The sequence below is a fragment of the Pteropus vampyrus genome, unplaced genomic scaffold (genome assembly GCF_000151845.1).
Source record: "Pteropus vampyrus isolate Shadow unplaced genomic scaffold, Pvam_2.0 Scaffold3, whole genome shotgun sequence".
Taxonomy (NCBI): Eukaryota; Metazoa; Chordata; class Mammalia; order Chiroptera; family Pteropodidae; genus Pteropus; species Pteropus vampyrus.
This window is the reverse complement of record NW_011888784.1, coordinates 5,496,857-5,521,133: the sequence shown is the minus strand read 5'-3', so window position 1 is coordinate 5,521,133 and position 24,277 is coordinate 5,496,857. Positions and strand designations below refer to the sequence as shown.

General features: G+C 38.2%; 1 protein-coding gene and 1 long non-coding RNA gene across 2 annotated transcripts; both read right to left on the bottom strand.

Annotated features, from left to right (window-relative positions):
* Nucleotides 1-1,404: 1,404 nt before the first annotated feature.
* On the bottom strand, nucleotides 1,405-2,447 carry LOC111740599. Its single transcript, XR_002780673.1, has 3 exons — nucleotides 2,318-2,447; nucleotides 2,011-2,092; nucleotides 1,405-1,613 (listed from the first exon to the last, which is right to left on the bottom strand). It is a non-coding gene; the product is annotated as an uncharacterized LOC111740599 (long non-coding RNA).
* Nucleotides 2,448-14,001: 11,554 nt separating this feature from the next.
* IER3IP1 (immediate early response 3 interacting protein 1) lies at nucleotides 14,002-23,471 on the bottom strand. Its single transcript, XM_011360966.2, has 3 exons — nucleotides 23,275-23,471; nucleotides 16,109-16,210; nucleotides 14,002-15,218 (listed from the first exon to the last, which is right to left on the bottom strand). The coding sequence occupies exons 1-3, from the start codon at nucleotides 23,363-23,365 to the stop codon at nucleotides 15,163-15,165; spliced, it is 249 nt and encodes an 82-aa protein (XP_011359268.1). The 5' UTR covers nucleotides 23,366-23,471; the 3' UTR covers nucleotides 14,002-15,162.
* Nucleotides 23,472-24,277: the final 806 nt, after the last annotated feature.

Genomic DNA, 24,277 nt, shown 5'->3' with positions numbered 1-24,277 from the left:
GATCTTAGGTGAAGGCAGAGTGCCTATGCCTTTGTGTATGTGTGTGTTTCATTTCGTGATTCCAGGATTCATTTGTGATTTTTCCAATGCTCTTTATTCTATATTCTAGAATCCTGAGTTTTCATTCACAAATTTACATTACTGACTCAGAAAAAGAGACACACACACAAAAAGATTAGATCAAAAGGCCAAATCTAATACAGGATTAGAGAACAATGTGTGGAGGATATTACCATATAGACATCTAGCTAAACCCAAGGCAGTTTCTATATGTATGGTAAGCTGGTGAAATGCCATCTTAAGGCCATCCATTTAGCTAATGATCTGCCTTGGTAAAATGGCACTTACAAACATATTTGTCAGCTGAACCTGGAGAATAGCTTGCCTTTTAAGAGCTTCCTGTGCGCCTGGCACAGCTGCATCTTCAATGTGAAGTGTGCCATTGAGATCTACCAAAACAGCTTTTAACGCGCGGCGTGCTGCCATCCCTCATTCCCTAGGAGAGAGCAAATGAAATTAAAAATACAGTTTAGGAAACAATGGACCATTAAAAACTGGTAAGTCTTTAAAAATATCATTCATATCCAGAAACATACTGCTTAGTGTTAAGCTGCTTCTTTTGGGGAAAAATAGATTTTTAAAAATCAAAATTTGCTTCATAAAACTTTCATAATGCTCGATTTTAAAAAAAATATTGAATTAAAACTATAAGGGAAAAAGTTAATAAAAAGAGAAGTTACTACTTACTTTCAGGTTTCTTAAAATAACTCTTTGGTGAAACAATTTATTCATTTGTTATTTTTAAATAATAATGTACTCCGAAGAATGGATGGAAGAATGGAAGCACTAAATCATTGGCAAATTTTTTTTCATCTTTGGTTAGATATGATGAAAATGTTCTAATCACTCACCTCCACTATTATATCCTGAAATGGCATATATGGCCAAAGCGCTAATAGTATTTACAGGTCAAAGTCACACAGTAATTTTATTCATTTATTTATTTATTTATTTATTTATTTTTAGGCGAGGCAACCCTTGGTTGACCACACAGATTGCAAGGACTTTGTCAGCTTACAATCTCTTATTTTTTATTCTTTTTACACCTACAATACCTGGTCTTTCTAGGTGGTCTCCCATCCAAGTACTAACTAGGCCCAACCCTGCTTAGCTTCCCAGATCAGACAGGATCCAGCTTGTTCAGAGTGGCATGGCTGTAGACACATGGTGATTTTGAAGTCTGGCAATATTGTCCTTATCTCATAATGTGCAACTCTCCTTTTGCATATTTTCCCTTTAAAATTTATGAATTATATACTGTATACAGTGGAGTATAAGGTATGGTTTAAAGATAATAGAGGAGTGGGTAAGAATAGTATTGACGCTCAAGAGGATGGGATTTCATTTTAAAGTCTTTTAAAATGTATCCATTTATTTCCATTTTTTTTTAATAACAAAATATTTCAGACTTACAAAAAGGTATCAAGGATAATACAACCACCACCTTTACCTGTCACTCAACTTTAGAAATAAAACAACACTGGTGGAGCTAGAGCCCTCTGTGTATCCTTTTTGATCCCATTCTTCTTCTTCTCCCCAAGGTAGCTACTATCCTGATTTTGAGGTGTTGAAAGCTTTGTATTAATGTTATTATTTCTATACTTGGCGACTTGCTTTACCACACCACATTATATTTGTGAGATGTACCCATCTTAACACATGTAGCCAATATTCATTAATTTTCACTGTTTCATGGTATTCCATGGTATGGTTATACACTTTATCTGTTCTCTTAATCATGGAGATTTAGGTTATTTTGCACATTTTATTATAACAAAGAGTGCTTCTTTGAACATCCTTGTACATGTCTCCCCCGTGGACATGGGTGTGAACATTTCTCTGGGGTCTTGCTGGTCTGAGGGTGTGTACTCATCTGCAGCCTTACATGATATTGCCAAGTTGCCCCACTCATTGGTACCTTCCTTAGGCAAATGTTTACTGAGCACTTACTATGTATCGAGCCCAGACGTGATAGCAGAGCTGGAAGAGCCATCTCCTTTAAAGTGAGAAGCAGAGGAAAAAGGGAAAAAACCTGAGGAGATGGAAGTAAGCAATTACTAAGAATCTGTGGAGACCCCCAAGAAGAGGTTTCTGGTGGTTTACAGCACGTTACTTTGAGACAAATGATGGGTGGAGGAAGATACCTCCTTCTCAGCTAGCTCCTTATGAGATGCAATGATGAGAGTTTGAGACTGGCAGTCAGCAGGTGGTGGTCCTGGTTCTGCCTTAAATTCATTATGTGACCTTGGCCAAGTACCTTACGCTTTCTGGTCCCAATCTGCTCTTCAATATGTGGGGCAGGGCAGGGAAGCAAGATGAAGCCTCGATCTTTTTCTTTTGCCTACAGTCGGGAGATCTGGGCTGAAAGAATCAATGTACCGTGTACAATGTACCCGGGGCCTTGATTTTTTTTCCTCTTCAACATGGGCCTGCTAACCCCTGCTGGCTCATCTCCCAAAGTTGCCAGGAATACTCTAGATCAGGGGTCTTCAACCCCTGGGTCGCAGACCAGTAGCCTGTTAGGAATAGGGAAAAACAGCAGGAGGTGAGAGGCAGGCAAGCAGTGAAGCTTCGTCTGTATTTGTAGCCGCTCCCCAGCGCTAGCATCACCGCCTCAGTTCTACCTCAAATCATCGGGCATTAGATTCTCATAGGAGCACTGGTCCCTGGTGCCAAAAATGTTGGGGACCACTGCTCTAGATTGTCTACTTCTTCCACCTGTTAATCTCTCTTAGGTGCATTCCTTTCAGGAGGCAAAGATGACTCCTGAATTCTTTTCCAGCTTCTAGCTTTTAGTTCCTTTGCTCCTTCCATTTCTCAGACCCTGCTTCCACTCCAAATCAGCCATCTCTGCACACAAGGTATAAATATAAAAAATAAATAAACCCACGCTGAATCCCAGAACTGAAGCAAACTTATGGCAAGTGCTGGCTGCAGATTAGCATGTATAGTGGATATGCAACTGCACATACTGGAGAGAACTGACGGCATGATCTGGACTAGGGAGGGAAGAGATGATGTTCCTGCTGGACCCAGGGAGCCCATCAGTCAAGAAGGCCCAGACCTGCTCTTTTCCTTATACATGCTTCCCAAACCCAAGCACAGGCTTCCCCTCAGCAAGCTAGAACCTAGGGCCTAAGTGAGGGAGATGCAGAAGGTGGGAGAAGTGGGGCCAGGAAATGAAAGTCAGATAGATCCAGGGTCAGCTGAGTAAACTTGGCGGACTGCATTCATCATCTTAAGCCTCCATTTCCTCATCTGTAAAAGGAGAAGAATAATGATAAATACCCTGCGGGGCTGTGAAGGTTCTGTGAGTTAAGGAGACTGCCTAGCAGTGAAAAGCACTGCCTAGAGTGATATACACTCATTACTATGTAACAGCTACCCATCTGCTTCTCACAATGTATAGCCCCGGTCAGAGACCAGAAAAAGTAAGGAGCAAGAGAAGTGACTGGGAGGAATCCATTGAGAAAGGAGAAAAGCTGGAACAGCTCGCATTTATTGGATGTTGTATGTGTTCGGCACCATGCTAAGTGCTCTGCAGTCTTTATCAACTTATTGAAACTTCTAAGCAATCCCACCCAGATGAGGAAATTCAGGCACTGAGAAGTGGCTCATTTGCCCATGCTTTTAGTTTTGACTTTGAATCATGTTAATGGTTTAAATAATCAAATTTAAATTAAGCCAGTCTTGAAATGTAAGTAGAAACAAACTAATCTAGTTAAGACAACTTCTGCACAGAGAACTCGACTCTAATCCTTCAATAGGATATATTTGAAGGACAAAAAGAACTGTAGCACTAAAAAATGTATATATTTTTTAAATCATCAATTCATAACACTTCCAATTCCAGACACCACAGGGTTCTTCCTCTCCTCCATTCCACATTCATTTCTCTTTTCTCCCATTTGAGAACCACAATTTTTAAAGTATCAACAATATATTTACTCATTTGCTCCATACTGCAATACATACAGAACAGTTTTGGAATTCAGCCACTACCATTTCCAAAAACAAATCCTGAACCTGTTGATGCATGTCATTTTCCATCAAAACAAAAACAAAAATACACCTTTTGGGATTCTGACTAGAATTGCATTGAATCTATAGAATAATCTTAGGAGAACTGAGATGAGTATTATATTGCATCTTCCTATCCAGCAATATGGTACATTTCTCTGTTTAATTATAGTTTTATAAATATCTACATAAAGATGTCTTCCATATATGTGGAGACATAGCTCTAACATTGCTATAGTAAATGTTATTTTATTTTAAATTACTTTTTCTAACAGTTTGGTGTTGGTGTATTAAAGTAAATTTTTTTGTCATATCTTTTAACCATTCTAAACGTTCTTATTAATTCTAATAATTAGCTTGTAGATTCTCCTGTGTTTTCTAAGACGACAATTATCAACTGCAAATGACAATTCTGTTTCTTTCTTCCAAGCCTTCTTTCTTATTTTCTCTTCTCACATTAGTGCTCTGGTTAGGAACTCCATAATAATTAAATAGAAGTAGTGATAGCATGCATCCTAATCTTGTTCCTGATTTTAAAGGGAATGCTCTCAATATTTAACCATACGTATTCTTGCTGTAGGATTCTTTGTAGCTATTTTAGCCTGTTAAGGAAGTTCTCTTCTAGTGCCAGTTTGCTAAGAATTTTTGTCATAAATTGCTATTGGATTTTAACTACTACTTTTTCCATAAGATATTTTTCCCCTTTAAGTTGTTAATGTGGTCAATTAATGTTGAACCAATCCTGCCCAAATCCAACTTGGTTCTGTTGCATTTTTTAAAACTTATTGCTAAATTAAAACAGAAGAAGATTAGAAACAATCTAAATGACCATTAACAGAGGCTACTTAAATAACTGTTAGGTTTCGCCATAGTTGCTATTCTGCTCTTTCTATATTTTATTCTTAGAAATAAGTCACTATAAGGGGTAGAGAAGAACTAAGCTTTATCTCCTGGAGGGGGAATGCCCTCATTCTATTATTTAGAATTCTTCTGTAAGAGAGATTTGTCTCTTCTCCATTTATTTATTTGATCACTTATTTTTATTACCGGTATGGGCTCACAGATATTCATTTATTCTTTGAACTATAAACCAATACTATGCTCCTTTGTTGCTCAAATTACTCTAGCTCTGGCAATTGAGAGGTCTTTCAGGTTGGCTCCTGTGCCTCCGTCCTTTTGTTTTTTCAGTATTTACTTGCCTTCTGGAACTACAAGATGTTCCAGGTTCATCTCGAACTTTCCCTGCTCCAGCCCTAGAATCAGCCATTTTTCCAAGGAGCCTTGGTTCCTTTTATTAGAGAACAGTACTTAGAAACCAAGATCTGAGCACTGGGAGTGCTCATTGCTATTGGGACATCATTGTCTCTAGGTCCTCTCAGCAGACAGAGCTGGGTAATATTAAGTATATCTAATGCATGCATACACACATATCTATAATTATTTCTGCATCTATCCATTGTATATATACTAAGCTAACCATGAGTTTCACATTGGTCTTGTAATTAATTAAGATGTCATGATTTTAGCATATAAGGAGACAAACTGATCATTGGAACAAAAGAGAGAACCCAGAGAAAGACCCGCCCCCCATCCCAATGTGTAGAACATTGATAATATGGCAGAGGTAGTGTTTCAGATCAGTGAAAAAATAATGAAGTGGTCAAAAAAATAGCGCTAGAACAACTGAATATCTATAGAGAAAAAATGAAACTGGATTCTTGTATCACAGCATATAATTTTTTTTACCAGGTAGATTAAACAACCATATGTTTATTACAAAACTGTAAAACTTTTAAATAGGAAAGTATCTCCATAACTAAAAGACACGAACAGCTTTCTTAAACAAGAAATAAAAAGCACAAACCAGAAAGGAAAATATATATAAATTCAACTATATTTTTAAAGTACTAGAAAGACAGAATAAAAAAAAGGAGAGTGGAAAACAAACTTCCAACACATGTGAGAAAGGACAAGAATCCAGGAAATATAAACTATAAATATTAAGAAAAATACAAACAACCCAGTAGAAAAATGGCATAGAATCTCAACATATCCTTTACAAAAGAACAAATCTGACTAGCAAATAAACAAATGAAGATGTTCAAAACTCACTGGTAATCAGGAAAATGCAAATTTAAAGCAGAAGGAGACCGCTGCACCAATACACTGGCAAAATTTAACCCTGAAAATATCAAAAGTTTTTAACAGGAACTTCCATATGTGGCTTGTGAGAGAATAAACCAGTAAGATCGTTCTGGAAACTAGTCTGGAATCACCATATTCTACAACTCAGCAATTCCATTCCTAAGTATTATACCCAAAAGATTCTTTCACACTGTACCATTAGACATGAACAAAAATGTCCACAGCAGAACTGTTTGTAATGGCCAGAAACTGGAAACAATACAAATGTCCCTCAATAGCAGAATGAGTAAATAAATTGTGCTATAAATAAATTCATACACAGAATACAAAAACCAGTGGAAATAAACTACATTTACAAACATCATCCTAGATAACTCTCAGAAATCTACTATAGAGTGAAAGAAGCAAGTCACGAAGGACTACATACAATATGGTTTCATATTATAGCATTCAGAAATAGGGATGCGTGCATAGGCGATAAAACTGCAGAGAAGCAAGGGAATGATTATCACACGGGTCAGAAGAGTGACTCCTCCAGGGGAAAGGAATGAGATGCAAAGCAGAAGCGCACAAAGGGAGCCTCTAAGGTCTTCCTGACCTACAGTGGGTATATGGATGTTTTTTATTCTATTAAAATTATTAAAAACTTACATGTGTTTTTATATTCTTGTGTAGATGACTTATTTCATAATAGTCTTGTTACATTTTGGACAGTCATTTTTCAAACATTTAATAGTTATAAAAAACTAAATTAGTCTAGGTACTTATTATATTCTTAGTATAACAAATTCCATCCCCAAAATATTTTGATTTTTAAATAAACCCCTGGTTCTGTTTGTCTTTTATAATGTACCTGCATGGGGCCCCAGAGCGAGGGCGGGCCGGGGGGGAGTGCAGAGGCAAAAAAAGATATTAAAAGTTTTGGTTAATCAAGATTAAATTGCAAAATCCTCTCCTGTAATAGACCTCATTTTTATTCTATTTCTAAACTTTATTGTGATCTTTATATGGAAGATTACATCAGCAAATAGCATCAACTATTACCTACCTGAGAGGGGAAACAAGTTTGTTAGTCAAAAGAATAGGCTGTTCCTAAAGATTATATTTGGACGTGTAACAGGTAAATGATTCTTTAACTTAAAATACAACTGACCACAAAAGATAATAAGGTTGCACAAAATGCAGATAAAATATTCTCTTTTTACATACAGAAAAACCTACAATAGCTTCTCTCAAAACCTAACTTTTGTGAGAGATGTCTAATATTCAATAAAAAGTGCTAATACTCAAGGCTTTACAAAATATAAACAAGATTGGAAAAACAACAGGAGTGTACTGTTTTTTAAAAACTGTTCAACCAGAGCCAGTAAATGGTCATAATAAAAACTGATAATTTTAATCCTTACTGAAGCCTTCACATAGGCTTAATGTCACAAAAGTATTCAAAAAGCCCACAATGCTGTTTTTATCAATTCCACAGAACATACCTTTTAAACTCTAAAATGTTCTTTTGGAGTATTACATATCTAAAAGTGACTGCCTGAGGCCTAGAAGAACAAAACTGAGGTATGTAACTCAAATCTTAAAATATACTTCTTCAATTAGCCCCACAATAGGCCTTGACCACTTCTGCCATGATCTCTTTTCTTGTCTGAATTTTTATAATACTTGTTATTTGAACTACAAGTTAATATTGTATCAGATGTAATTGTATCATACTTACAATCTCTCTTATATGTGGAATTAAAAAAAAAAAACCCAAGTTTATAGATACAGAGAACACATTGGTGGGGAAACTGGGTGGGAGAAATGGGTAAGCATGGTGACTATAGTCAATAACTGCACTGCATATTCAAAAGTTGCTAAGAGATCTTCAAAGTTATCATGCCAAGAAAAAAATGTTTAACTATGATGACAAGTTTACTTGACCTATCATGGTGATAATTTCCTAATGTACACAAATATCAAATCATTATGTTGTACCCCTGAAACTAGTAGGTTATATGTCAATTATTGCTCAATCAAAAGGAAAACAACTATTCAATATTACGATAAAGATTTTTTTTTCAAAAACATGTAATTGTAAAATAGTATCACCCTCAGAAAAGGCTTTAAAGGGGATCAAATATACGGTAGCTGAAGGAAACTGGATTTTGGGTGGTAAACACACAAAAGAATATATAGATGTCAAATTATAAAGTACACCTGAAAATTATATAATCGTATTAACCAATGTTACCCCAATAAACTTAATTTTTAAAAAGTTAAAAAAAATAAAGATAGGCCATGTTTCTGTTTATCTTAGGTCCATGTCCCACAATCTCCCATAGTCTGAACAAGTTATATGGGATATACCTTAGAAGAATCATAAACAACAGGTACTGGTACATATTCGATGCAAAGTTGATTATCTCTGATCCTAAAAGAAACTCTTCAAGATACTTTAGAGGACATCTTGACTTGAATATCCCAAGGGCATCACAATCCAAAAAGTCCTTGTTGCCCTCAAAGTTGCTTTTTCCTGATCTTTACGAGTGAATGGAAGCACCATCAATCCAGATGTACCCACCTGACACTCTCACTCCTTCCTCCCATCCAGTCACTTGCCAAAGAGAATCGTGTCAGTTCCACCTCCTTTACAGTCTTGAATCCAGTCTTCTATTGTTATTAAAACTTAGTTTGGGAATCATCACCTCTCATCTAGCCTAGTTCAACAACTTCCTAAATGCCATCTCTGCTTCAAATCTTCAATTTCCAGCCCCAAATCCATTCCCTGAAATGCAATGGTGTAGTGGTGAAGGACAAGAACTGGGGAGTTGTACACGCCTGCATGTGAACTTCGACTCACTAGCTGTATGAACCTGGGCAATTTTCTTAACCTCTAGGCCTGTTTCTTCATTGTAGAAAGAATAACACCCACCTCTAATGGTTGATAAGATTAAAGAAAATGATACATGTATTGTGAACAGTGTTCTACACACAAAAAGGCTGGATTATGCATGTCTAGGGGGAGGGAAAATGCAGGGGAGGGTACATGATGGATGTGCAAGGGTTACAAAAATCACAGGATAAATATGACACAATGTCCTAAAGCTTTAGCATAACTTGAGGATTTGAGAAAACATTTTATACAAAAATAAAGATATACTGTGGCATACAATTGAAAACTTGAATAAATATTTAATACAATACAAGAGAGTTCAATTAAAATTTTCTCCCGGGAGGCTAGGGCTGTTCAGAATATGCTTCCCCATAGCCCTTGGGTAGTAAAAATTCTCTTTTCTTCCCTACATGCTTCCAGTAAAAAAAGTCTAGAACCACTGTATGCACTAAATGATATTATTATTCAGTTACTCCCCACTTAAAAAGTCTTCCAGTGGCTCCCCAATGCCCTCAGTACGAAGTCTGAACGATGAACATTGGTATAGAGTCCTGGTTTACCTCTCCAACTCATTTGTCTATATTCCCTCACCAACGTTCTATGGCACTGCAGTCGGCCAAGAGTACCATACTTTACCTCCTTCGTCGCTGGACTTTTGTCTGAAACCATTTTTGCTCCCTGAATTTCACCATCCCTGACCCCTACAACTTCTTTTCCCTTGGCCAACTCCTTTAATTCTCGGGTCTCAGATAAGAATCATTTCCTCTGGGACTCCTGAGTCCAACTCATTTTCTTCCACGGCTACACCAGGATCCCCCTGCAAGACCCCATTACACTTAATCACTATCCCGACTGTGTTGCCTTTTCCACTGTACTATTCAGCGATCAATAAACTTCTGAATTAACTAAGTTCATGAATCCAGGCGTCTATTACTGGGAGGATCCAAGAACAAGAATCTTTCAGCACTAACTCAACAGCGATCCCTGCCCATCTCCTGGGTGGGAAAGGGCCTCAGGACTGGTAACTACACTCTGCCCCAGCCCAAGTTCCAGGGCCTGGCAAACGCCAGACTGACCGAAAGGGACGCCAGCTTCGAAACACAGCCCAAGGACGCGTTCAGAGGAACCACCACCATTCCAGAGCCACGACCTGTCTCTGGCAAACAACGCCCGCGCGCACCCAGGGCCCGGCCGGGCGGAAGTGCCTTGCGCCCCGCTCCGCGCACGCTAGGTAGTTCCGCGGTCTAGGGGGCAGTGTCCGTCCGGAGGGATGGGGGTGGGTGGGGGGAGTCCTCACGGAGCAGGCGTGCGCGTTGGTCCGTGTCCCAGGAGGGGAATGGCCTAGAGATGCAGAAAATAAGTCCCTGAGCCTTCTCACAAAGAAATTCAGCCTCTAGACAAGCGAGAGGTCACCAGTCCCAGAGCTGCTCCTCACCCCGGCTCCGCACGCCGTCCTCAGCAAAGGCCCCGCTAACTAGGAAGTCAGCACAGCCGCGTCGTCAGCGTCCTCGTAGCGAGTCCAGAATGCTCGAGACAGCGGCCAGATTGACGCCGGAAAGCTGACCCAGGACCGCACCGGAAGTTCCGCCTCTTCCCGTCCATCTCTGCCCCATCCGCCCAGGATTTCCTCCCAGTCCCCGACAACCAGTACCGGGTCTACTCCTGTTCCTTCACCGCCTTCAAGGAGAAAGAGTTGTTCTTGACACCCACGTCTTCCAGGGCGCGACCTGCTGGGCCCAGATGCAAGAGGAAAAACAAAAACCTCTGCCTTTGCCCAGTAGCTTTTTCCCATTCCACAGCACCATTGTTGAACCAAGTTTCATTGAATAACTTTCTTTGCTGCGACTTCTCCCTCATTCCCAAGGAGTAACTCAGGAGTCATCTCCTAGATACTTTCCTTGAAACATTCAATCTCTGCGGTCCTGCTTTCTTACCTGAATAGCATCTGGCACTTAAGACTGCTATTAACCACGACCTCAGGTGGTGTTCCTCTTTCCTGCAACAGTTATTCCAAAACTTTACACTGTCATTTCCCACCCTACCTCTCAGAGAGTGCTACCACAGGCCTTGCCTATCATCTAGAAGGGAGTAATATATTGGGATACGTAAAACCACCTCCCTCACTGCTCCCCTCCCCGACACACGTTGGGGATCTCTACTTACCTTTCAAATAAACTACTTGTGTGCAGAGGTGGTCAATTTATGTACTTTCTATGAAAATAACTAAATGAAAAACTCTGGAGCAATCTGACATAATAGATACACACCCTGGTTCATATATATGGAACCCTGACAAAACTGCTGCTCTGCCCTTGACCTGAGACTCACAAGCTGCTAGAACACCATCCAAGGTCACCTCTACCCAGTGCTGCTGTCAGCCATGTTGCGAGCTATAACTCTTTCTTCCCTGGACTAGGGACCCTCTGCTTTTCCCCTCTACTGGGTCCGGAGGTTGTTTTTGTTGTACTCATATTTGTTAAGTCTCGTTTTTTGTGTAAGGGCCTACTTGGTTGAAGGAAAAGGAACCTGTTCCTAGTTTCCCCTTTAGAGCTGGGAGCCTGTTTTTGACCAAATTAAAACACCGCCAAAAGATTTTAAGCAAGCAAATACTACTAAGACATGCATTTTTTTTTTTTTTTTCCTAAATACTTATTCTGGCTGCACTAAAGAGAATGGATGGGAGTGGTGCCCAAATGTGTGAGATCGGATAAGAAGCTACTGCAGGGTTCCAAGAGAGATGCTTGAACTGTGTGGAAACAAAGCAAAAAAGACAAATTCAAGAGATCTTTAGGAGGTAAAATAGTCAGAAATTGGTGGTAGATTAGATTGATGGTAAGGGAGAGGAAGGCATCAAGATAATTACTTGGTTCCAGGTTTGGGCAACTGAGTAGTATAATAGATGGTGTCATTCATTATGATGTGGAATATTGGGAAGACTGATATCTTCCTTCTAATCAAGACTCAAATGGCTTTGCTTGCCAAATGGCCAAATGAGTAAAGAAAGGATGAGACCTCAAAAGGGAGGGGCTGATTTGAAACAAAAAGAGGATTCCAAAACTTATCTTGATCATTAAAACCCTTGGGCATTGCCCACTGTGTGTCCCAGGTCCTTGCACAGAATGTTTTCACAATATCTGATATCTCATGACCAATCAGAGGCCAAGAAAAATTTTAGCAAAAAAGAATTCCATTTTGCTTGATATCAAAATTTTATTAGTAATAATAACTTTTAAACTGTAAGTCAATGAGAAAGTGATTCATTTCACCAAAAACATTTTACTTCAGGAGAACATCTCTTTCATTGAGGGGCACCTAGAATCAAATGTTAGCGACCTGGAAAAATATATATGTATCACCTGGAGCAGACTTCTAAAAGTTACTGACCATTTTTTAAAATGAAACAATGAAAAACAACTAAAGTCTTAAGAATTTTAAGTCATTTGATAAAAGGTTATGCTTCTTACTCAAATATATTGCTTCTTACTGTTTCCTGCCCACCTCTTCCCCCTTAGCCATTCTACTACTCAAATATATTGCTTTCTCTCAATTCTTTTGATGAGTACATAAACATGTATGTGTAGGTGATTACATATACCTATAGAACACAGATCTCCGTGCATACTGTTATCTAAAACTGGAGTTTTTAAGACAGCCTTTTAAACCATGTTTTTGAAAAGTTGTAGTTTTGTGGAAGTGCCTTTGGAAACTTGACAGAGTTTGGTGGAGGCTGAACAGTGGGCCTCTGGGCCCAATCCCTGCTTCAACTAAAAATAAATAAATGGACCTTCTCTAATCTGTTTTAGATATTGAAGCATTACAATTGTTATTACTCCTTTGAAGGTCTCATTCTGCTGTTAACAAAGTTTGAAAATCAGTGTACTTGATTAGAGTATGAATTTGGTTAATATTTATAGACTAGAGCCAAGATCTTTCACAACAGGTAGGAGGCATTCAGATGCGGGGCCAGAATACATAGGACCATAAACGTCACGGATATTTGGAGTCCAGAATGATCACAAATTGTTAATACAGAGAATGGCTAAGGGGGAAGAGGTGGGCAGGAAACAGAGACTTAAATTAATGTCTACTAAAACAAGGTACCATGGTTACCAAATCACAACTGCTCTGGGGAAACCAGGGTTAACCTGTGAGAGCTTACGTACCTTCTTTCAGGCACATTAAAGCCAAAAATGTGTAAGTGGCCTCCAGAGATGAAATACTTTGATGTTCAGTGCTTCACTTTCCCAAGAACTGCTTTGCTACAAAATACTCTGAGCTTGCCCTGCTTGACTGCTCCCCAGTGGAGTGTGAACTTGGACAGTATCCCAACACTAAATGAGCATGAAGGTATGTTGAAATCTTACATGAAAATGGCATCAAGACAAGGTCTCTCTTTTCTTTCCAGAGTTCCTGTATGGCTCATAGCCTGTGGATAAATGGGAGTACCCTCAATTAACTGCTGCTTTTTAATCTGTTCAGTGGCTGAAGCTTAGACTCATGCATCAGCTGTTTGTAAGAACACTGCCTCTAAGTGCCAAATATGTTACCTACATGAGCCAAGTAATCAACTATGAATCCCTGGTGCATTTCTTTGGTTCAGCTGCAAGCCCACAACCCAGAGAGAATCTATCTCTAACTCAGGGTTGGTCAACAGGCATTCAATACCTGCTTTAAAATTTTTGAAGTAACTGAAGTCATAGAATAAAAGTTGCTCATGAGTCACTTTGATGTATGTCAGCAATTCAATTCACTGAAGAATAAAATGGATTGTGAATGTTTACTTTCATTAAATCTGTGCTCAGTGATTTCACAGCAAAGAACATATTTAAGTGTTACATACAAAATGAGAATTTTGTTAACACTGACAGGTATATATACTAAGGTACAAAAACAAGTGCTTGACTTGGAAATTTAACTTTATTTACAAATCTTTTCCTATAAACAAAGATGCCTTTCCACCCCCTTTAAAATATTATAACTGATAATTTCCAGAAAAAAACATTTACATAGTTTTACTTTTTCTGCATCAAATTGTATTACAGGATGAGCAAATATGGGATGGTTTAAGACATAAAAATAAAACAAAAAATAACTTATCCAGCATGAATGCCCTATTGACAGACAGAATGAAAAATTAAGAATCACACCCCTTAATAAGCTATTCCAAGAAACTGAAACATGATAATTTTGGGAGAGGTAAATGCTTCACAATAAAGTCTTCTTACACAGTACAGTTTAATTGTGATTGTTTAGAATTGCTCTTGCAGGCCAATATTTATGCTGATTTTAAAAAATAAGTCATCATTGTAAAAAGGGCATAGACTTTTCTACACAATTTTTCTACCAATGAATATATGTAGACACTGATTTGGCCTCATCACTCAGATACATTAGTAAAATAATGAATGCATGAAAAGAAAATAAAACAAAAACAGAATCATCAGGTGACTATCTGACTTATAAATTTAGAATTCTCCCTAAAATCAGAGTATTGCTCCTCAACAGTTACCATCAATTTGAATTTTTCATAACCAAGACAATATATAGACAAAAATATTTAATCAAAGAGTTCAAAATAAAATTATCCAAATTACCTTTTTATCATTTCCCATGTAGTACTTTAAAAAACAACATTTAAATTTTATCTAGGAGGATAATCACTCTCACATCATAGCTAAGTCACTAGGAATTTCAAAACTTTGCAAAAAAATTCATCCCTGAGAAGTGAGAGAGAAAAAACTCTAAAAACACAGAGTGACAGTGCTGTACCTTTTAACAATCTTCACCAAAGCATGAACTTATTATTAACAGTCAGCAATCAAATATATTACAGTCTTGAATAGCTACTGCCTCTGATTATCTGATCTTTTTATAATGAAACTATAACTGCAACTTTTAAAAAATCAGATAAATAGGGGACTCTGGTTTTATTTTCAGGTTTATATTCTTGTCAAGTCCAAGGTCAGCCAGCTAGGATATGCATATTCCAATAAAGATCGAAGTAATAACTTCTACTGGCATCTCTTCTTCTGAGTCTCCATTTCCTCCATTGATCTTTACCCAAATAGTAAAAGTAATACAATTGCAACTGAGTTTACTATTATCAAGGGCGCTGCAAAGAAAAAAAAGTCGTTACTATAAAGAAAATATCAGAAAAAAACTCGATCAGTTACTAGCATCCAGAAAAGATAGAAATACTTAAACAATAAGTCATCATCATCATGTTGTAAATACTTATAACAGGAACATTCGAACATGCACTGGATCCAAAATCCAAAATTTTAAAGAGGGCTTGTGTGGCTGGGGATAAGGATCACACTGGTACAACTAGGTCAATATGAAAAAATCTGTGGATAGTGCTGGTGCCGCTCTGAGAACAAGGCAACACACTGGACTCAAGCAGAAGTTGACCCTTATGGCTGCCAGCGACACTTGACATTAGAAATACAGTGCAAAGAAGATTCCATAGCTTCATCACTAAATTAAGAATAAACTTATCATATCCAAAGTTGTGAGTAAAGCAGCTCAAAAAAGAGGAAGACAACATAGAGATAGAGAGAGACAGACCCTAATTTTAATGGTTTTAAATAAAAGGTTTGAACTCTTCTTTCTTGAGTTGCTCTAGAATATTTTCTAACAGAACAGCAGATATGGGACTTTTTTCTCTTGAGAGCCTTTAGAGGACTCTAGATGACTTAACTACTTGGAAGCAAGAGAATTTCCAAAAGGCAAGAACATCATCATTGTCTTTCAACTCTGTGAGGTAACATACAATCTGATTATACCACTGAGCATTTCATTTTCATCTACTGGCTTAGATAGAAATAAGAGGCAAACTAAGAAAGAAACCAATAACCTTTAAGCAATAAAGCCAGGTTGAAGAGAAAAAATACTTCCCACTACAAAGATGGTATGTGGTAGTATTCACACTAGGAAGCTTTGCTAGTTAAATCAAACCACAAAATTAAAACTTAACAGTGCTTCACTGGTTTTTCTTCTTACCTCTCATCACGGTTCTTACAGATCGAACAAGGTTCATTAGCTGAGATTTAATTCCTGGCTCCTCTCCGAATCCGCCAATTCCCTGGTCTGTTCCCCAGCCAACTGCATAATATAAAAATGATTAGCTGTGTTAAAATTTATTATGCACTCACCTTGCTCCCTCATTAGTCATCCCCTAAAAGATTACCTTGAGCCTTTGTTAAAGATATAAAATATAAAGTCGTAATGACTTAAAAGTAAAAACAATACTAGGTTAAATACTTTATATTTTTTACCTTTGATAAGCAGCAAAAACTCATTTCATTTTCACTTGCATTTTATAAAATAAACTATAGTCTAATAATTACTTCATGGCATTTAATTCAGTAAAAATGACTGTTGTGACATCAGATAGTTCTTTTCTTCTTTTTTTAAACAAACAAAATATTTTCAAGTCAGAACTGAAAAAATAAACAAAACTAAAGCAGTGTCAAGTGGAATAATTGGTCCAATTCAGAATTTGTAACATCCAACTTAAATGTCAGTATAAAGACAATGTAACTGAGATGCACTATCTACATTACATGGGGGAAATTTTAAACTAAACCTGGCCACAGCTTGGTTAGGCCTTCAGAGCATGTTGTATCCTGCCAGCAGGGCCACACCTTTTATCTTTGATTATTTATCATTTCTCAGTTTTGAGGTGAGGAATGTAGCCAATTATCCCACTTATTTTCCATAAATGAGCCTTTTACCTACTTGTACGTCTTTTCTTGATATCATAAATCATTATTTCTTTGCCTTTATCTGCTAATTTTTGATTGCCTTACGCATTCTTCTAAAGACTTATATGCCCTCATCTCTGCAATTTGTCCTTCTCTTGTCCTTATTTCAGGTCCACCTGTCATATCTCATATGACTATACATTTTTTCTTTATCTCATATGACGACAGGGTTTAATTAATTTCTGACACGTTAACTCTTAAACTTGAAGACAGAAAACAAGTCTTTATTTTATATATGGAAGAACCAAGTATCAGGAAACAAGATTTCACTTTGCTTAATGATATTTTGTTTTCGCAGCCTGAGCTGACTAATACACTGTTTCATGTTTCTTTTGTATCACTCATAATTAGCACTGGATGTAATAAATACCTGTCTGAATAATTTTCTAATGTGTGGTTTAAAAAAAACCCAGACTTACGGAGATATAATTCACCTACCATATAGTTTAAAGTATATAATTCAATGGTTTAAAGTATGTTCACAGAGGTGTGCGACCATCACCATGCTCGATTTCAGAACATTTTTATCACCCCCAAAAGAAACCCTGTACCCATGAGCAACCACTTTCCATGCCCTCAGACCCTCCAGCACCAAACAACCACTAGTCTGCTTTCTGTTTCTATATAATTGCCTATCCTGGATGTTTCATATAAATGGAATCATGATATGTGGTCTTTCATGACTAGAGTTTCTTTCACTTAGCATAATGATTTCAAGGTTCACCCACGTAGCATGTATCAATATTTCTTTCCTTTTTATTGACAAGTAGTAGTACATATTATGGATATACCACATATTATAGCCATCTCTTCTTAGTCAGTGGACATTTGGGTTATTGCTACTTTTTAGTTATTATAAATAATGCTGTTATGAACATTCATGTTCTTTTATGTGACTGTTTGTTTTCATTACTCTGGCTACACCTAATAGTGGAATCACTGAGTGACATGGTAACTCTTCATGTTTAACATTTTGAAGAACTGTTACTGTTTTCCAAAGCTGCTATTCTGCTTTACATTCCCACCAACAATGTGTGATGGTTACAATTTCTCCACAACCTCACCAACACTTACTATTATGATGTTTTTATTACAGTCGTCCTAGTTGGTGTGAAGTTTATCTCATCATAGTTTTGACTTGCATTTCTCTAATGATTAATGATGCTGACCACTGAATCCTTTGCAAAATTTTTAATTGGGTTATTTATTTTTTATTATTGAGTTGTAATAGTTCTCGATATTTGTAATACTTCTCTGAATAGAAGTCCCTTATCATAAATGTAATTTGCAAATATTTTCTCCCATTCTGTGGTTGTCTTCTTGGTTCTTGATGGTGTCTTTTAAAGGCACAAAAGTTTTTAATTTTGATGAAGTCCAGTTTATGTATTTTTTCTTTGACACGTGCTTTTTGGTGTTGTATCTAAAAAGACTTTGTCTAATCCAAAGTCACAAAGCTTTATGCCTATATTTTCTTCTAAGAGTTGTACAGCTTTAGATCTTACGGCTTATAAGTCTATGGTTTTGAGTTAATTTTTATGTTTGGTATGAGGGAGAAGTTCAACTTCATTCTATTTCCTATAGATATGTAGTTGTTCCAGTGCCAGTTGTTGAAAAGACTGTTCTTTACCCACTGAATTGTTTTGGCTCCCTTGTCAAAAATCAATTGACCATAAATGTAAGGGTTTATTTCTGGACTCTCAAGTCTGTTCCATTGCTCTACATGTCTATTCTTATGCCAATACCTCATGTTTTGATTACTGTAGCTTTGTAGTAAACTTTGAAATCTCAAAGCATGAGTCCTCCAACTTTGTTCTCTTTCAACATTTTTTTGGCTATTCTGGATCCCTTGCATTTCCTTTAGGATCAACTTGTCAGTTTACACACACACACCACACACACACACACACACACACACACACAAGCCACCTAGGGTTTTGATAGACATTGCATTAAATCTGTAAATCAATATTGTTTGGTATTATCATCTTAAAACATTAATTCTTTTGATCCATGGACATGGGATGTCTTCGTGTTCTTTATCTTTAAAAACCTTTATTCTTTAATTCAACAATGTCTCGTAGTTTTCATGAGACTCACACTTCTTTTGTTAAATTTATTCCTACTTTATTCTTTTTGATAATATTGTAAATGAAATTGTTTTCATTTTGATTGTTCATGTGTAGAAAAACAGTAACGGATTTTTGTTACTGATCTTGCAACCTTACTGAACTCATTAGTTTTAATAATTTTAGTGACTTTTTAGGACTTTCTATATAAAGATTATGTCACCTGCAAACAAGATAGTTTTCATCTAATTGCCCTGCCTAGAATCTCCATTGCAATGTTCTAAGGGGCAAGAGAGGACATCGTTCTATTCCTAATTGGGGGAAACGCTGTCTTTCATCGTTAAGTATAACCTTAACTGGATTTTCCCTAGACGTTCTTTATCAGATTGAAGAAGCACCCACCTATTCCTAGTTTGTTGAATGTTTTTATCATGAAAGAGTGTTGGATTTTGTTGAATGTTTTTTTTTTAATGTTTTTACTGTGATGATTGTGTGATTTTGTTTATTTTACTAATATGATTTATTACAAGACCTATATTTGCAACTGCCTACATGACAGCTCTACTTGGGAATCTTAAAGGTACCTTAAAATAGGCTAATTCCTATTCCTAATTCGGAATTCGGCTTGAAATGTTATTTCTTTAGGAACTGACGCTGTCCTGATTCAACCAGGTTACATTCCCACAGTTTTTACTCAGTTCTCTTCCTTCAAAGTGTTTATGCCAGGCTCCATGAACTATCTGCATAATTATTTTTTAAAAATCTGTTCCACTGCAAGATATATGAGACAGATATTGCTGCAACTTTTCCTCCTAGCTCATAGGGATTGCTCATTTGTTAAAAGTAATGAAGAAAAACTTCTTGCCACCAAATCCAGGAATCTCCTGCTTCTCCAGCTAATCCTTCCTCCTTTTCCAATGAAGAAAGTATCCAACCTCCTATTTAAAGCCATACCCTCCATCTGTGCCTTAGAACCCATCCCTTTGTGCATCTCAGAATCCTCAGGCTACCAATTACTTTACTTCTCTCCCATATCTTTTCTCTCACTACTAGATTCTTTCTTTTAGCAATTCCTTTTTTAATTATGAAAGTTTTTAAACATACCTATCATTCAGATTTAATAACTGTTATACATGCTTCATCTTTTTTACTGCTTGAATACTTTAAGTTACTAGTAATATATTTCCCTACATAACTATAATAGTATAATTTATTATATTAACAAAATTTACAGTGATTCTTTAATATCATCCAGTATCCATCCAGTCCATATTCAAATTTCACCAAATGTTCCCCATATGTCTTTTACAATTGACATGTTCGAACCAGGATTCAATCGAAATGCATGCATTGCATATGGGTATGTCCCTTACATCTCCCTCTCTCCTACTTTTGTTATTCTTATATTGTGTATATTTGCCTCAGTGGTCACTCTCTCCCCATTTTTGCCATGGCACTGACTTGCTGAAGAGACCTGCCTAGTTCTCACTGTCATTGCTGAGACATGCTCAGGCTTCTCCTATCTAAAAACAAAACCACCACCATAAAACACATCCTGGCATCCTCTTCCCGCTACTTTTTTTTTCATTTCCTCTAATGTAGTGATAACTTTGGGTAATCTTGCTGTTTCCGTTTCACCACTGTCCACTTATTTCCACAACCCATTCCAATCTGGATTTTACCCACTACTGTAATTGCTCTTGTAAAATCACTGATGGCCTCTACTACCCTGAATCCTTAAGACATTTTTCAGTCCTTATTTTTCTTGGCTTCTCGAAACATTCCACAGTTGTACTATCTCTTCTCAAACACTCCTTGGCTTCTGTGAAACTCCACTATTTAGATTTTCTCATCTCTTTGTTTTGCTCACTCATCAATTTCTCCTGTCAGCTCCTCCATCTCTACCTAAACATTAAATACTGGAAGAGATTCTAGGGCTGTCCTGGTCACCAATTCTCTTTGTCCTCTTCTTTCCCTGAGCAATTTCATCTCTTCGATGGTTTCATTTATCATCTGTGGCTGACAAACTCAAAGTTCAATCCCTACCCTGGCTCTTGCTTTGTTCTACGGATTTAAGTCCGACTGACTATTTCACATCTCTACTTGCATATCTCAGATATATTCACAAACTCAGCATGTCCAAAACTTATTTCATTATCTCTCCATCTTCTTATCCACCCATCCCACTCCCCCAATTTTCCTCCAGTGCTAACTCATAAAGGTACGACTCTTCGCTCAGTTGCTTAAACCAGAAAACCAAGAGGGGTCTTTGACTTGTTCCTTCCTTTCGCATTCCCAATGTCCAAACCATAAACATTTGCCTTTTCTAACTTTAAAATACCTTTTGATTTCTAACAGTTTGGGAGGGCTTCGGTAACAGAGCAGCACAAACTGGGTGGCTTAACAAAATGGAAATTTATTTTCTCACAGTTCTGGAGTCCAGAAGTCTTAAATCACAATATTGGCAGAATTGGTTCCTTCTGGGGGCTCTGAGTGATAATCTCATCCATGCCTGTCTCCCAGCTTCTTATAGTTACTAGCAATGCTTGGTATTGGTTGGCTCACAGCTGCATCACTCCAGTCTCTGCCTGTTGTCACATGGCCTTCTTCCCCATCTGTGAGTCTGTATGTCTCTATATCTCTCTTCTTATATGGACACCTCATTAAATCTAGGGCCCATCCTAATCCAGGGTGACTTCATTTTAACTTGACTATACCTGCAGAGACCCTATTTCCAAATAAGGTCACATACACAGGCACCAAGAGTTAGAAGCTCAATATATCTTTGGAGGTGGGGGGAGTAGCACAATTCAACCCATGACATGACCCATTCTACTTTTCTGTATGTATAGTGATGAAGAGATGGACTCCTGAGTCAGACTAAGTTTGAATCCTAGGTCTGCCACCTTCTAGCTGTGTAATCTTAGAAGTTACCTACTCCCTTTTATGCTTCAGGTTGCCCATTTGTAAAGTTGGGTTGAAAACGTTATCTATCTCACAATGCTATCGACAGTGTTATACATGTTAATATATGTAAAGCACTGGATACAGATCCTGGCATATAATATTAAGTATTAGTTATTATTATTGTTGTTATTATGTCCACTCAACTGATAGTACACTCAGCATCTCTACTGGCCCTATTCGGGATGGTGCTTCCCACATCCGGTCTTCTACGCTTTCTATCTGTACTCCATACTGCAAACAACACAAATCTTGCCAATAACACAAATCTGGTCATGTCATTGTCCTGCTTAAGCCTTATTTTCACCTGCCGTTTTCATACCAACTCTTATTCCTTACCCTCCCAATTTCTTACATCCTCTCCCCTTCACATAGTTAATGTCTTACTCACTTATCACATTTTGGGTTAGACACACTTCCTCCAAGAAACTTTCACAGATTCACAGGTTAGTATCTCCCTGCACTTCTCTTTCATAATATTCTGCATCCTTATTGTTATCTGTTCAATTTCACTTAGGTTAACTTCCATTAGGAGGGCAGGGTAACTTCTGTAACCCTAGCTGTTTCATGGGCCTGGCACATAATTTGGGCTCAATAAATCTCTTCTTAAGGAATAAAATGAATCAAACTTATTCACGGGTTTGAGTTTCAGTGATTCAGAGATATATTTGGTATACTGCAACAAATGATGCACATCATGCAGTATCCTGCCTCTATTCTGCCTCATATAGCAAGAAGTGGCCTGGCCGGGGTGTCATGGAGATCCTGGTTAGCAGAAATCGTTTGTTCTTCTTTGTACTCTTAGACCGTAGCACAGCTCCTGGAGCATGGTAGGCATCCAAAAATCTGGGCTGGATAAATTTTCCTTGGAACACTGGTGACTGGATGTCGTGATCATACCAACACTTTCCCTTTCCTTTTAGCCCCAAAGCCTGGGAACCCCTATGGCCTTCTGTGAGTTTATTCTCCTAATTACCTATGCTCCAAATGAGCCACACTCCTTTCTCTTTAACTGAAAACTTAGACCTAGGTTTCTGACCATTAAAAGTGGTCACAGGAAAGTGCATCGAGTTACTAACCTAAACTAACTGCAGGCAGGGGCGTCGCTGGCACGCCTCCGTACCGTCCCCCATTCCCACTCCCAAGGCCCTGCACACAGTGAGCGTCTGTTAAATAATCCTTACTCCGCTGCTGGATTCAAACCTGGTGAGAAGAAAGTGGCTCGGCTTCCCCCAGCAACGAAAGGCCCCAAAAGCCAAGCTCTTGGCGGCTCGTCTGTCCTGGCCCTGGTAGTCCCCTCACGCGGCCTGGCTCTGGTCCGCGCCCCAGGGGCTCTGCCGCCACCTCTGCCCGGCCCCGCGGACCCACTCACTGTTCTTGAGGAAGCGCTCCTCGTGCAGCACGGCGATGGCGTTGACGCAAAGCAGGGCCGCCTGCAGCAGCGAGTACAGAGTAAAGGCCATGACCGCCGGGAACCGACCAGACGCCCAACTGATTCTCCTGCAGCCGCCGCGGGGGACGTGGCACCGCCACAGCCGGCGCTCTCCTACGGGAGCCGGTGAGGCCCAAAAACGATTTCCAAGAAGCTCCACCCCATCTGGCTAAGACCTGCCTCCCTGCCCACTGCAGGCAGGGCGTGTCTGCTTAGCTCGTCTGGACGTGTGCTGTCCAATGCTGGAGCCACATGTGGCTGTTACACCCTTGAAATGTGTCTGGTCCGAAAAGAGGTGCTGTAAGTGTAAAATACACCGGATTTGAAAGACTTGGGATGAAAACAAGAACGTAAAAGCTCCCAATAATTTAAAAATGTTGATTACATGTTGAAATATTTTGAATATATTAGGTAAATATTAAAGTACCATGAATTTTTACTGTTTCTACTTTTTTAAAAATGTAGCTATGAGGACATTGATAATGTAAGGCTTGCATTATATTTCTATTGGACAGTGCTGTACTACGTGCTCCCAAGAACTGTATGAGATATTAACATTCCTATTTTAGATATGAAGAAACAGAGGCTTTGCAAATAATTTTAAAAAATGAAATAAAATAACGTATCTTAAAATTACTCGGTGAGAAACATCCTCTCCTTTATCAAACTCTAATCGGGCTCCTCTGAGAACTCTTCATGACTAAGGCTCAGCCTTGGCCTATAAAAATGTAGGTACTCAACACGAATGATTTAATCCACACCTCTATTCCCACATTAAAAGACTTAAACATTAACACAGTTTCTAACAGCTCAAGGCCACATCCCTAAAATGACCCCATAAGGAGCCTGCCTGAGAAAGCTTAAGGCTTGCCAAAAGAATTTACTTTGTTCTGGCCAACACCTGAAAATAGGCCCAGGCCTCCCTTTCTTAAAGCATTTACTA